This window comes from Carettochelys insculpta, chromosome 7 (assembly GCF_033958435.1).
Source record: "Carettochelys insculpta isolate YL-2023 chromosome 7, ASM3395843v1, whole genome shotgun sequence".
Classification (NCBI taxonomy): Eukaryota; Metazoa; Chordata; order Testudines; family Carettochelyidae; genus Carettochelys; species Carettochelys insculpta.
The window spans coordinates 8,902,603-8,918,097 of record NC_134143.1 but is presented as its reverse complement, the minus strand read 5'-3'; the positions used below and the strand labels follow the sequence as shown (position 1 = coordinate 8,918,097).

At 48.0% G+C, this 15,495-nt stretch overlaps 1 protein-coding gene across 1 annotated transcript in view; it reads right to left on the bottom strand.

Moving 5' to 3' along the window:
• Positions 1-15,495, bottom strand: part of WDFY4 (WDFY family member 4) — a 217,747-nt gene that overhangs the window by 18,181 nt on the left and 184,071 nt on the right. The window contains exons 53-56 of the mRNA XM_074999912.1: positions 8,213-8,425; positions 6,298-6,445; positions 4,379-4,536; positions 1,666-1,824 (exon numbers count right to left, since the gene is read on the bottom strand). Coding sequence (XP_074856013.1) covers positions 1,666-1,824; positions 4,379-4,536; positions 6,298-6,445; positions 8,213-8,425 — 678 coding nt within the window. The remainder of the gene's footprint in view (positions 1-1,665; positions 1,825-4,378; positions 4,537-6,297; positions 6,446-8,212; positions 8,426-15,495) is intronic.

Below are 15,495 nucleotides of genomic sequence, written 5' to 3'. Positions count from 1 at the left end.
TAAAGTTTATGAGGCAAGGTCTTCTGGTGGTATCTGGGAACTCCGCAGAAGCAGGAAGTATTAGATTCTCATGTCAGAAGTAGTTCTTTGTGTTCCAATTTGCAAGGCCAAGAGGTCCAGCTAACATTTTGGGGGCCAAACAGAATATGCTTTTGTCCTGGGCTGGGAAAAGCTTGAGTTTTCTCTCAAGTCTGTTCTGCAGGAACCAATGGACAGAGTGGAGTTCTATGCCACGAATACCTTCAGGCCTCTCAACCCCAGTGAATGCTTCCTCTTTTCCTTTCATCTCAGAGTAACAGAAGAGAGTTATCTCACATGGTTTAAGAGCAAAAGGGAACAGGTTGCCGTAGATCCTGATGAACATCGAATGCGTATTAATAAAAGTAGCCCAGAAGGCCTCAGTAGCAGGCCTGAATCTCAATGGTATGACTCCACTTTTACAGTAATATAAATCCACTGATTAGAAAGGAGTTACTACCTGAGTAGCAAACTGGAGAGAGGCAGTTGGGATCTGGATGCAGATCCAGATCTTGTGAATTGTCTGTTCTGCACCCGATGGGGACGACAGATGAACCCCACAAAGGTTCCAGATTCAGGATAGGTGAAGCACCCTGTATTTATCAGTTGGGTCCTGGGTCCGGTAGCCCCTCCCACTAGCCTGGGAGCTGGGGGGCTTTAGCAGTGGGCAGGGTTAGGCCTCCCCACTTCCCAGTAACCAAAAAGTATTTATCTGAACCTTCTTGGTCAGAAATGCTGGGTTGGGGATCTTGTTAGGAAGGCCTTTCTCGCGATGTTTGCATGCTCTTATCACCTGACCCAGCCAGAAGAAAGGAAATTGGAATTGTTTGAACACAACAACTCCCATGGAGCTGGGTGGGCTGAAGGTCCAGGTCAGACGGAGTGGATAGATGATGGCCTAGCAAGCTAGAGGAGTGTCGTTCAAGTGTGAGAAAAAGCGAGCACAAGTGTCTGTTAGAGGCCAAGTACAGCCAGCACCAGGTAAGGCTACAGATAGGGCAGCCAGGGGAACAAGAATTCCACTTCATGCAAACAGCTGCTGTTTCAGCATTTGGTTTTCTAGCAAACCTGCAACCTTTTGAAATGGTCAGTGAAAGAGAACAAGAGCAGGATGCCCCGTCGCCCCAGCAGAGCCCGTGGTTAGGCATGCCCAGGTGACAGCCAGGGTCAAATCCCTCCTCTGAATCTGAGCCTCAGCCCAGAGCAGCTGAGTCATCAGACACACACTTAGAGCATGGGGGGAGCACCCCTACTCCGCCTCTGGGAAACCTTCCCAACAAAAGTAGTGTTGGGAATGAGCCTTTTTCATTAAAAAAACAAAACAAAAGCAAAAAAAAAAAAAACCCACCAAGGGCTGCTTCCTGAAAAACCAAAACAAAAACAACCCCCCGCCCCCTCCAGCAATTTACATTGAAAAAGTATTTTGACAAAAAAATCTCCTGGGTAGCTCTGGGCTGGGCGATCTGAGTCGCTTTGTCATTGTCAGTTCCTGAAAGGGTGGCAGGTTGCTCTGCAGAGTGATGCTATCTCTGCCATCTTTCCCTGTCCCCCTGGCAGAGGTACAGCTGTCATCAAAGCCCCTGCCCAGCTCCGACCTCAGCCCTGCACTCACTAAGCTGGCATATCAGGTGAGCTGCGATACTGTACCTGTCTCAAGTTGAGGCACCTCGCTTTGTCCTTGGCCAGGGCAAGCTCCCAGACGCACACGACGGCGCTTGTTCCAGCGGTAATGACAGTGGTTGGCGTGGGAATCACAGCACAGAGGCATGTGCCCCAATCTGCCATGCATTCCAGCGTTGTTGTGTTCTGTGGAAGTAAGTCATTTTTGTGGCAGCGATTCCTTTGATGGCTGTGGGTCAATATATAAACCAGCGAGCAGGGGTGGGGCCTGAGAACCCAGTTTGCACTCTGCCTTTGAAGCTGGGAAAGGAATGTTCTTCCCAGCCATTGTTGAGAACCAGAGAAAGGTTGGGCTGAAAGGTCAGCGCAAAGAAAGGGCCGAGTCCTACGAGGTGGGGGGCACACTCATCTCAGAGGGAAGTCAGGCTAAAGACTGACCTTTCCTCTCCGTTCTGCCCTCACAGCTGGCATGTGTAACAGCATGGCCATATGTATGCTGGTGCAGGAGCGAGTCAGTCAATCAGTCCCTGCTGGCTGGATTGGAAAGCTGACCCGGACACTCATTTAAGACTCAGGAACCAGGTTCCGTTCTCTGCTCTGCAACAGGCTTCCTGTGTGATTCTGGGGCAAGTCAGTTAGCCGCCCCTGTGCTCAGTGCCTCACCGGTACAATAGGGATAGCAGCAGCTCCCTACCTCACAGCGATGTTGTGAGGATAAACACATTACAGAAAATGAGGCTCTCATATTCCACAGTGACGGGGGCCGCCTATAAGTGAGCAAGCAGTACGATGTTCTCCTTTCTATAGGCAGAGGAATTGCTCAAGTGTAGCGCTGGGGCTTTTGGTGCAGGAATCCCTGGGGTCTATCCACTAGGGACCACTGGACATGTGCGTTTTCCCAGCAAATGGTTCAGAGCACATTGCGTTTCCAGTGGAGGTGGGAAAACTCTCTGCTACTTGAATGTCTGATGACCTAGGCATTGGGTGACCATCCGTCCCGTACCGGGCGGGACAGTCCCGACTTTTTTAAAAGGGACAAATTGTCCCCCATTTGGGCTGTCCCCTGCCTCACCTTTTCTGCCAGCAGCTGCACAGGCTTCCCCGGGCAGTGTGGGGAGCGTGGGCAGCTGTGGCTTCCCTGGGGCTCCAGGGCAAGGCCGGTGGCTGTTGCTTCCCTGGGGCTCCTGGAGATCGCTGGCAGCTGCCAATTCCCCAGTGCTTCTGGGGAGCAGCAGGAGCTGCTGCATCCTTCCCAGCTTCCCGGGGCTTGGTGCAGGCAGGAGGAGCCGCCCCTCCCCGCTTATCTCCCTGTCCCGTATTTGGGACAGGGAGATATAGCCACCCTAACTATGCAGGGAAGTGAATGCTGCTCTCCTAAGCCCCAGACCACCTCAACCACTGGCCAGCCTGCCTCGCCAGAGAATATTGTTCTCTCTTTGGCAGCTGGCACTCCAGCACGCAAGCAGCACTGTGATGATGTGTGATGTTCACTGCTTACAGAAAACAAGTCAGAGAATCAGATGTCTAGAGGATGTATTATGGTATTGAATACGAGCATGGCGGTAAGCCTGGGGATGGGAGGTTCGTAGATGGCCATAAGAACAGCCAGACTAAAGGTCCATCTAGCCAGTGGGGCCGACAGCCATGATGGAACATGGCGAGAAGGGGGCATTGCTCCACACCCAAAGTGGCGGAGCCAAGGGAGGAAGAGGTGGGGCCAATGGAGGAAGAGGCGGGGCCTAGGGCAATCAGCACTTAGCGCTGTTCAGACTGCAGCGCTGCCCCCCCCACAGTCCCATGGAGCAGCACAGCGGCAGTGCTACAGCTTTTCAAAAGGTCCCCGAGCTCCAGCCAGCACCGCTGCCACAGTAGCAGTGGCTATGGCTGGAGCTCCAGCCCCCTTTGAAATTCTGGGATCTGTGGAAAGTGCTCCCTTCACTCTGCCCCATCATCGGGCCGCATCTAGCCCAGCATCTTGTTTCCCAGCAGTGGCCAATGTCCTATCCTAGTCCCAGCAGGAAGTTCTATGTGACTAAATTTTTCATCAGGGGCCAAGAGACATTGTACGAGTCTTGGTTTCCGTGTAACGGACGATACAAGGACTGGAAAACTAGGAAAGAAGTTCATCTCGATTAGCTACTGGCCAAGACTTTCAAGAGCAATTAGTTACAGCATTTGGGTGCCCACTTTAAGATTCTTTCAGTGGGGCCAGATTTTCAGAAGATGCTGAGCATCCACCCTTTGAAGATGAGGTCCCTCTATGATGTCTCAAATGGGACACCCCAAAAAATGAGACACCTCAAATCATAAGTCAGAAGGGAACGTTAGATCATGAAGTCTGACCTCCTGCATGGCACCAGCCATTACATTTTACCCAGATCCTCCTATAATAAAGCCCAAGACTTCAGCTAGGCTCAAGCCTTTCTGTCCCTCAGACTACACTGGTGTGTGCCACAGGCACAGAGGGGGAGAGAGTCTGAGGTGCCACCAATGACCAAGGCCCCTGCGCTGACAGACCATTCTACAAGCTATTCCACAGAGGAAGCTGAAAAGCTCCCAGGTCTTTGCCAGTGTGGCCCAAGGGAACTTCCTTCTCATCCCCAAATTGAGCCATTGTTAGACCCTGAGCATGTGAGCAAGACCTACCAGCCAGGCATCTAGAAGAGGATTCTCTGCACCACACAGAGCATTGGCCCAGGCCGTTAGCGCTTGGAAATCCTTGGTCTTTGCTCTGATTTACCTTGTCTGTCCCGTAGTTTCCAAGGCAGCAGGTGAAATCGTCAAATCCCCAGCAGAAGGTTTTGTTCCAGAGCGGGGGAATCAAAACTTTGTTTCTCTCGACGGCCAGTATGCTTTTCTCAGTCTGGACGATGTGTCCGATGGCCCCCTTGGGCGCCTCTGAGCAGAAGGAGATCACAGCTCATCCTAGTGCTTGCTTTTCCTGCCCTTGTGCCGGTCTCTGGAACTAGGCAGAGTCATGTGACCAGCAACATGGCACTCGCCTGGGGTGAGATGCAGTGATATTGCAGGCAGGGCTTGAGAACCACAACGGAGGGACGGGAACTAGCATGGGACCTCTACATGCTCTGCAGGGGGAAGAAGCCACATGAGCCACAGCTCCAGGTCTACGGGGGCAGGGACCAGGCATAGGGGCCACCTGTTTCCTCCTCTTTCGGATGGGATGAAGGAAGGAGAGACCAGGACCCACCACCAGACACTTGGGTTGCTTCCGTCTCCCCCTCTCCCCAGATGGCGGAAAAGCACTCCCTAGAGGGTGGGGAGGGTAGAGGGAGAGCAGAAGGGGTGAAAAAGAAGGGGGAGCTGGACTCAGAGCTGGCCAGATGGGAGATTTATGGGCATGACTGTGATGCGAAGTGGGGATTATAACTCACAAGTTCTGTACCTTTGACAATTGCCTATTTATTGTTTGTCTCTATCCATTTATCTAGCGTACCGGTTAAGAACATAAGGCTCTCTCCTTCTATTCTGTTTGGACAGCCCCTGTACTTGGGGGCCTGACCCTGGCCAGCGCATGGAGGAATGTTTCTTTCCAAAAGGTTTTCCCCGCACACCCCCAACACAATTTTTTCTTTAAAAAACAAAACACATCATTACAAGATTTTTGGTATTGCTAAATGCCCTGGGTTTTGGTGAAACTGAAAACTTCACAATTTCAAGTGTCAAATCATCAATACAGGTTGAAACTCTCTGATCCAGCACTATCGGGACCTGACTGGTGCCGGACGAGAGAATTTGCCGGACCACAGGAGGTCAATATTGCCAAGCACATCACCAACACTTCCACTGCTTACTGAGCTTCCGGAAGACATTTCAGGGTAAATTAGAGCTAAATAACAACACAGAACACTGAGAGCCAGGACTGGTGGCTGGAAACAAACTTTATGGGACCACGGGAAACTTGGTTTCACCCAAAAGAAGCGGTCACCCAGCTAATTAAAATTAAGCCAGATTGCGGACGTTGCTGGACGAGAGCTCCAGACTAGAGAGGTTCAACCTGTATTTTATATTTGTTAACGTCCCCCTGAATTCAACAGAATGAGGGAAAGGAGTTGAGGGCTTATTTATTTATTTACTCATTTTTAGATTTTTTTTCCCCCTTTTTCAATTTTACCTTTTCAAAACTACCTCCCCATGGGGAAAGTTATGGAACAGGCAGAGGGAGGAAAATGCAAAAAGTCTTGGGGGGGGAGAAGCCATGGGCTTCATTCCCCACATTACATTCTATTATGAGACGGGGAAAGGCAAGAAAGAGGAAAATACTTCAAAAATTAAAAATAAAAACAAAGTTCGTTAAAAAAAATTAAAAACCAATAAAATTAAAAACCTACCTAAACTTTTTGTTTGTTTGTTTGTTTGTTTGTTTGTTTTGGATCACATGAAACAAGACTGACTTCAAAATTTTTCAATTTTTTTCCAGGAAGTTATTTCTTCCCTTTTCCGTCTCTCCCTCTCGCTCTATAACTAATAAAAACTACCTGACATGGCAACCTGGACCTTAACAGGAGCAGTTCGGTACTTTGTTAAAGGAAAGCTACCCACAGTTGTATTGTTCAAACACATCCAGCTCTTTGCTTGAGCAAGGATGTCGCCCTGATTTATGCAGGAAAGAGACAGCTGAATTCACCACATTGCCAGCACCTTTAACTGTGACAGGAGATAGCTTCAGATGTTGCAGACTGCTGAGCGACAGAGGCAGAAGTCCAGCTGAATGCAGAGAGGATGCAGCCTCTCTCCCCGATGCACTTTTGCCCGTGGCGTTCCTGGATGGGTGGGGTTTAGTGAAGAGCTAGAATAAAGGAATAACATTTTAAAATAATCTTACACATTGTGCAGTGAATACATCTTCCTGTCTTGAGTATTTCTATGGCTCACCATCACTAGATATGAGTATCTCACCATCTTCAGTATGCTGATCCTCACAACACCCCTGGGAGGTAGGGAAGATATATTATTCTCATTTTATAGACAGGGAATGGAGGCTAAGGGCATATTGTAAGTTTGTGGCTGAGCTGGAAACTGAACCTAGGCAAGCATTGTAGCTATGAGGGTTTCAAATGGATTAGCTCACAAATGAAACAAGTTTGCCCGCTAAATGCTTTTCTATTGCTTCACCTATACCTTGATTTCCTCCCACCTCTGTGTTCTCCATCACTCTGATGGGATTCAGGGGAAATGCAGCCTTCTGGCCTCAGATCTAGGAAGTTCTCAGCAACAGGATGGCTAGAGGAAAGAGCTGAGTGGATTTTCTCAAGGGAGGGGTCATTATAAGTTATATCGCTTCAAATTGGCCGACCTGCTGCTATAGTCACTCGACTGATTGTCAGATGAGAAAGCTTCAAGCTTTGCAGACTGCTCAGTAAAGGAGGTACAATGAGGCACGGAGGCAGACACGCTGCCCAGGGCTAAAATTAAGAGCATGTCTCCTCTACAGGATAGATCGATGCTGGGGTGATTGAGTGTGTCTGCTGAAGACAGCCAACCCATCGCAGTGCACACCCTGTGGAAGGCAGATCGAAGCTCTGTTGATCTGCGTCATGTTAACGTAACTCAGTTGCGTGGTTGAGATCAGCGCTGTGCAACCGGCGTGCCATGGCACACTGGTGTGCTGGAAAGTGGCACTTAATGTGCCTCAGAGCTGCCTGGAGGAGGCTCTGGGGTGGCCGCGGCTCTGGCGTGTCGGCGGCATTGATTTAGAGTGAGGGGCGGGACTGGGGCGCCTGGCTCTAGGGGGGAGATGTGGGGGATTAGGTTAGAGCTGGGGGGCAGTGGTGCCTGGTTCTGGGGAAGGGGGAGTGCATTGAGTTAGAGCCGGGGGCCATGGGGGTGCCTCGCTCTGGGGCAGGGGATTGGGCTATTGGTGTGCCATGAAATTACAAGTGCTGAAGCGTGCTAGGAGGTGACAAAGGTTGCTGAGCACTGGCTTCGATGGACCTGTCCCTGTAGCGTGGACGTGCCTTAATGCTGAAACTATTTCAAGAGGATAAAGACGTGGATAGTGGGAGCAGATGGTTCAGAACAGCGCCCTCTGTGTCCTGCACATCCTACATCAATGCTGGCTTCTCCATGGCCGCAAAGCCAGGTGAGTGGGCCGCACAGGATCCCCGAGCTGAGCCTGGCTTGTGCTGCTCCTTAAATAGTTCTGCTCTCAGCCACCCCCAGGCAAACCCTTTTTCCCCTCTCTCCCCATTCACTGCTGCCCTTCTCCTTGTGTTGGCATTTACACCCACGCAAAGTGTGCCAGTTCAGTAGCACACCACCAGGTCTCTATGAGTCATGTTCTTCTTCTCACCTGGCCTCTTCTGTGGCCCCTGTCCCTGTTGTGCCTTAGGCTGTGGAATGATAGATCTGATTGTTGTCATAGTAATGTATATCACTGAGGGTTAGCCAGCTGGTGTTGGCGGGTTCTAGCTTGTCGTGTGAAATGGAATAAAGGGAAAAAGCAGCTCTCTGTGTTCAAGCAATTGCTTCCTAAACTCAGTGACTCTCAACAAGACAACAGCCATGAAAACAACACAGCGCAGGGAGGTGGAAGAATGAACGTGGCACACAGTACCTGTTTCGGTATCTGTCCGAAGTTGCTGACAAACCCAAGAATGGTGCTTTTAATCAGAGGATCGCTGGTGCTGTTGAGGTCCATCTTGTCTCCATAGAAGTACGGATGAAAGGTGTTCACTGCCTCCACTGCAGCTGAGCCACGTTGCTTGTTTCCAAAAATGAGATCTATCCAGTGATGGAGATGTGCACTTACGTAGTCACTTTCCAGCGCCTGGAACCGAGAGCCCCAATTGGGTCAGAAAGGTGCATCTGTTTCAGATACCTCACCTGGCTGCACTTCAGACTGGTAGGGTAAATACTGAGCTAGCGGCCAGAAATGAGCACTTCTGGATGCTTTTCATTCTACCCACACAGTCACCTCTCAGTACAGATGGGCTCAGTAGAAATTGTCCCCAAGTGGCAAGTGGGCTCAGGGACTAACTCTACCTCTACAGATCGTCGTTCCTGGCCTGGCCATCCTCACAAATCCAACAAGTTCAGCAGCTTCTGCCAAGAGCAGGAGTGGGCAACTTACAGCCCTTGGGACACGTGTCTCACGCACCGGGACCACGCTTTTCCTAAGCCCCCCCATCCCTCTCAGAACTGGAACGTCACTAATCAGTTGTTTGTGGCATTCCAGCTCTGGGGTGGAGGGGGAGGAGCAGGGACGGAGCGCAAATCAAGCAATTTGCAGCAGTCTGAAAGTCCTGGGTGGAAGGGGGAAGAGGAGGTAAGTGTGGGGCCCTGGTGCATAAGAGGCACAGAGAAGGGGAGCACAGGGGGAAACCCAGTGGGCCGTGGGCTGCTGCAGCCCACTGAAGCGAAGGAGGGCCACTCAAATGTCTTGCCCACTAGTCCTGGTTGCCTATCATTGACCTACAGCAGTGTTTCCCATACATAAAACATATGCGTGCCCCTTTTAGGACTCCGGCCCTAACGGCGTACCCCCTGTCCCAGTGCCATCCCAGTGCTCATCGCTCGAGTTTTAGTCATTCATTTTCTGCCGCGTACTCCATGAAATCCTTTCGCGTACCGCCAGTGGGACGTGTACCGCGCTTTAGGAAAACTGACCTAGAGACTATTTTGTGCACATCAAGCAATCCATGCGTGGTCCCCGGAGATGAGCTTCTGCTACTCAGGAGATGGGCAGGAATACAAGGGGCACCGCAGGTCAGGGCTGTGGGGAGCCCTTTGTTCAGCATTGTCCAGAGCACAACCAGTGATGGCTGAGCAGCTGTTTGCTCTGCCCTGTCACCAATGCTGTGTCATGCTCATGCTCCCCACCATCCCTGTGCTCTGGGCTCTGCCCATGGGGCTGCGCACTGCGACGCTACACCTGGAAGGCTCTGAAATATTCATTCAGTACTTTGCAGCTGCAGGGGACCATGCCCGTGTTACGGACACACCTTTCCCATCTCTCCTGAGTCTGCCACGACACCTGGTGCTGCATTAGTGTGTCTCCTCGGCACACCCTCCCACCCCACGTGCTGCAGAAACAAAGGCACTAACAGGAGCCTGAAGCATGATTCATTTCACAGCACAGACGGCTCGTCAAATCCGGCCTGTCCAAATTACCCTACCTGCAGCGACACCGATTAAAGGGTAGTCTGGAGAGCCCCCATGCCGGACAACATGTCCCTCAAGCAACAAACCCACACTCCTGCCTGGCTCCAGAAGCCATTCTCCTTAGCAAGAGCAGCTAGCTCATAGGAATTACGTGTGATACGCTGCGTGGTGCTGGTCAGCAAAGCACAAGCCAGCGCCTGATGGGCTCCCAGGCGACAAAGCACCTGTTCAGCATGTGTTTGAAAGTGGCTTTTCCTCACCTATCCTAGTCACACTTTAACAGCAACTCAAGAGGCTGCTTCATAGTTCCTCCGTTTTTGGTGTGAACAGGCTGTTCACAATTTTATTTTAAGACAATCTTTTGTTCCCCTTTCCTCAGAAGCAAGAACATAGCTATCTAACTCTCTCAGAATGAGCTTTTTAATGGTCTTCTTTAGGACTTAGCAAGCTTCAAAGAGCAGTTGGGCATTTATAGGGATAACAGCAACATCCCAGGTTAGAACAATTCCATCCTGGAAAAGAAACTAACCCTTATACTACAGTTTAGTTAATTTAACTCTAAGGATAAAGGCTTTTAAGCAATTACAGGGTACTCAGGTCAAAGGGTTGACTACTGTGCACAGATCGTAGAATCATAGAAGAGTAGGACTGGAAGGGACCTCAAGAGGCCATCGAGTCCAGCCCCCTGCCCCAATGGCAGGACCAAGCACTTTCTAGACCATCCCTGAAAGCCATCTATCTAACCTCGTCTTAAATATCTCCAGCGATGGAGATTCTACCACCTCCCTTGGCAATTCGTTCCAGTGTTTGATCACCCTGACAGTTAGGAACTTTTTCCTAATGTCCAACCTGAACCTCGCCTGCTGCAATTTCAGTCCATTGCCTCTTGTTCCATCCTCAGAGGCAAGGAAGAACAAGTTCCCTCCCTCTGCCTTATGACACCCTTTTAGATACCTGAAAACTGCTATCATGTCCCCCCTCAATCTTCTCTTTTCCAAACTAAACAAGCCCAATTCTTTCAGCCTTTCTTCATAAGTCATGTTCTCTAGACCTTTGATCATTCTCATTGCTCTCCTCTGGACCCTCTCCAATGTCTCCACATCCTTCCTGAACTGCGGTGCCCAGAACTGGACACAATACTCCAGCCGAGGCCTAACCAGCGCAGAGTAGAGCGGGAGAATGACTCCTCTTGTCTTGTTCACAACACACCTGTTGATGCATCCTAGAATCATGTTTGCCTTTTTCGCAACAGCATCACACTGTTGACTCATATTTAGCTTGTGGTCCACTATAACCCCTAGATCCCTTTCTGCTGTACTCATTCCTAGGCAGTCCTTTCCCATTCTGTACGTGTGACACTGATTGTTCCTTCCTAAGCAGAGCACTTTGCATTTGTCCTTATGAAACTTCATCCTGTTTGCCTCAGCCCATTTCTCCAGTTTATCCAGATCCTTTGGAATTATGACCCTATCCTCCAAAGAAGTTGCAACCCCTCCCAGCTTGGTATCATCTGCAGACTTAATAAGTGTACTTTCTATGTCAATATCCAAATCGTTAATGAAGATATTGAACTGAACCGGTCCTAAAACAGACCCCATGTGGAACCCCATGTGGTTGCCTCATCTCGAAAAGCTCGGGCTTTAGAGGCCAGGCTGGCTGAACTGGAGGAGCTAAGGGAGGCAGAGAGATTTGCTGATGAGGCTTTCCGGGACACTGTAGTACTGTCCCACCTCCAGCTTGACAGCTTCAGCACTGTTAAGGAGGATGAAAAGCTCAGGGGAAGAAAGCAATCAATGGAAGCAGAGGGAAATCATCCCACAGTTGGGACCCTCCTTCCGAAGGATGCTATGGTATCCTCTTGCACTGAGGATACGTCTCTGGGGGAGGGGAATGCCAGTTGTTCGGAAGAGGCAGCTTTTAGTAGTGGGTGAGTCCATCATTAGATAGTTGTGTTTGTAATGACCGGGAGAACCGCATGGTTACATGCCTGCCTGGTGCGAAGGCTGCGGATCTCTTGAGGCATCTAGACAGACATCTGTGTAGTGCTGGGGAGGAGACGGCAGTTGTGGTACATGTACGTACCAATGACATAGGGAGGGGTAGGAGAGATGTCCTGGAAGCCAAATTTAGGCTGCTAGGAAATAGACTGAAATCCAGGAACGCTACAGTGGCATTCTCAGAAATGCTTCCTCTTCCACGCACAAGGCCAAGTAGACAGAAAGAACTTCAGAGTCTCAATGTGCAGATGAGATGTTGGTGTAGGGAGAAGGAGTTTAGTTTTATTAGGAACTGGGGACACTTTGGGGATGGGGGAGCCTATTTCGGAAGGATGGGCTCAACCTAAACCAAGGTGGATCCAGATTGCTGGCACTAAACATTAAAAAGGTCCGAGAGCAGTTTTTAAACTAAGAGACAAGGGAAAGCTGACTGGTGCGGAGGAGCAGGCGGATCAGACAGAGACTTCTCTTAGACGACAGTCCATTGGTAGAGATTCTCCACATTTTAGTCCGAAAGAGAGGAGGGGAGATGATATAACATCCGCCAGATCGGACAGGAAACACTCCCATATAAAAGAATCTAATACATCAGGGAAGAGCAGACAAATAAACAGTGGCAATTTTGTAAAGTGCTTCTACGCAAATGCTAGAAGTCTGACTAATAAGATGGGTGAACTAGAGTACCTCCTATTAAAGGAGAAGATTGACGTAATAGGCATCACAGAAACCTGGTGGAATGAGGACAATCAGTGGGACACAATCATAACGGGGTATAAAATATATCAGAAGGACAGAATAGATCGTGTGGGTGGCAGAGTGGCACTGTATTTGACAGATAAAGTAGAATCAAATGAAGTAAAAATCTTAAATGAATCAAAATGTTCCATAGAATCACTATGGATAGTAATTCCATTCTCTAATAAGAATATAGCAGTGGGGATATATTGTCGACCACCTGACTAGGACAGTGATAGTGACTTTGAAATGTTAAGGGCATTAGAGAGGCTATCAAATTAAGAAACTCAGTAATAATAGAGGATTTCAATTATCCCCTTATTAACTGGTTGCATGTTGCCTGAAGCCAAGATGCAGAGATAAAGTTTCTTGATGCCACAAATGACTGCTTCTTGGAGCAGTCAGTACAGGAACCCATCAGGGGAGAGGCCATTCTTGATTTAGTATGGAGTGGAACACAGGATCTAGTCCAGGAGGTAACTATTACAGGACCACTTGGGAATAGTAATCATAATATAATAAGATTGAACATTCCTGTGGTGGGAAGAACACCTCAGCAGTCGAACACTCTGGCATTTAATTTCAAAAAGGGGAATTACACAAAAATGAGGAGGTTAGTTAAATAGAAATTAAGAGGTACAATAACTAGAGGAAAATCCCTGCAAGCTGCATGGAAAATTTTCAGGGATATCATAGTAGAGGCCCAACTTAAATGTATACTTCAAATTAAAAAACATAGTAAGAGACCTAAAAAAGAGCCACCATGGCTTAACAACCATGCAAAAGAAGCAATGAGAGATAAAAAAGCATCTCTTAAAATGTGGAAGTCGAATCCTAGTGAGGTAAATAAGAACAAACATAAACACTGCCAAATTAAATGTAAAACTGTAATAAGAAAAGCCAAAAAAGATTTTGAGGAACAGCTAGCCAAAAACTCAAGAAGTAATAGCAAAATGTTTTTTAAGTACTGTAGAAGCTGGGAGCCTGCTAGACAACCAATGGGGCCCCTAGACGATTGAGATACAAAAGAAGCAATCAAGGATGATAAAGCCACTGTGGGGAGACTAAACGATTTCTTTGCTTCAGTCTTCATGGCTGAGGATGTTATGGAGATTCCCAAACCTGCACCATCCTTTGTGGGTGATGAATCTGAGGAACTGTTCTGGACTGAAGTATCATTAGAGGAGGTTTTGGAACAAATAGAAAAAATTAACAGTAGCAAATCACCGGGACTGGATGGCATTCACCCAAGGGCTGTGAAAGAACTCAAATGTGAAACTGCAGAACTATTAACCATGATTTGTAACCTATCCTTGAAATCAGCTTCTGTACCCAAGGACTGGTAGACAGCCAACATAATGCCAATATTTAAAAAGGGATCTCGAGTTGAGCCTGGCAATTACAGACCCGTAAGTCTACCTTCATTATCAGGCAAATTAGCAGAAACAATAGCAAATAGTAAACAATAGTAAAATTGTCAGACACGTAGAAGAATATAATTTGTTGGGCAAAAGTCAACATGGTTTCTGTAGAGGGAAATCATGTCTCACTTATCTATTAGAATTCTTTGAAGGGGTTAACAAACATGAAGACAAGGAGGATCCAGTAGACACTGCATACTTAGATTTCCAGAAAGCCTTTGACAAAGTCCCTCAACAAAGGCTATTGTGTAAACTAGGTTATCATGGGAAAAGAGGGATGGTCCTTTCATGGATTGAGAACTGGTTAAAAGACAGGAAACAAAGGGTAGGAATGGTCAGTTTTCTGAATGGATAAGGGTAGGGAGTGGAGTTCCCTGAGGGTCAGTCCTAGGACCAATCCTAGTCAACTTACTCATAAATGAGCTGGAGAAAGGGGTAAGTAGTGAGGTGGTAAAGTTTGCGGACGATGCTAAACTGTTCAAAATAGTGAAGATGAAAGCAGACTGTGAAGAACTTCAGAAAGATCTGACCAAACTGAGTTATTGGGCAACAAAATGGCCAATTAAATTTATTGTGGATAAATGTAAAGTAATGCCGATTGGGAAAAATAACCCCAACTCTACATGCAGCATGATGGGGGCTAATTTAGCTACAACTAATCTGGAAAGAGATCTTGGAGTTAACATGGATAGTTCTCTGAAAACATCCACACAGTGTGCAGTGGCAGGCAAAAAAGCAACTAGGGTGTTAGGAATTATTAAAAAAGGGATAGAGAATAAGACAAAAATATCTTACTTCCCCATATAAAACTACAGTATGCCCACATCTTGAATACTGTGTACAGGTGTGGTCTTCTCGCCTCAAAAAAGGTATTTTGGCATTAGAACAGGTTCAGAAAAGGGCAACTAAAATAATTCGGGGTTTGGGATAGGTTCCATATGAGGAGAGGTGAAAGAGCCTGGGACTTATCAGTTTAGAAAAGAGGAGACTGAGGGGGGATATGATAGAGGTATATAAAATTATGAGCAGTGTGCAGAGGGTGAATAAAGAACAAATGTTTACTTGTTCCCATAATATAAGAACTAGAGGACACCCAATGAAATTAATGGGTAGCAGGTTTAAAACTAATACAAGAAAGTTCTTTTCGACACAGCGCACAGTCAACCTGTGGAACTCCTTGCCAGAGGAGGCTGTGAAGGCCAGGACTATAAGAGAGTTCAAAGAAGTGCTAGATAAATTCATGGAGGTTAGGTCCACAAAAGGCTATTTTACCCAGGGGGTAGGAATGATGTGCCTGAGCTCCATTTGTCTGAGGCTGGAGATGGATGGCAGGAGACAAGCTGCTTGATCATTGTCTTCAGTCCATCCCCTCTGGGGCACCTGCACTGGCCACTGTCAGCAGACAGGATGCTGGGCTAGACGGACCTTTGGTTTGACCCAGTAAGGGCCGTTCTTATGTTCTTATATGTTCTAAAAACATATATTAGAATTGGAAAAAGTTCAAAAAAGGGCAACAAAAATTATTAGGGGGATGCAATGGCTTCTGTCTGAGGAGAGAGTAATGAGACTGGGACTTTTCAGCC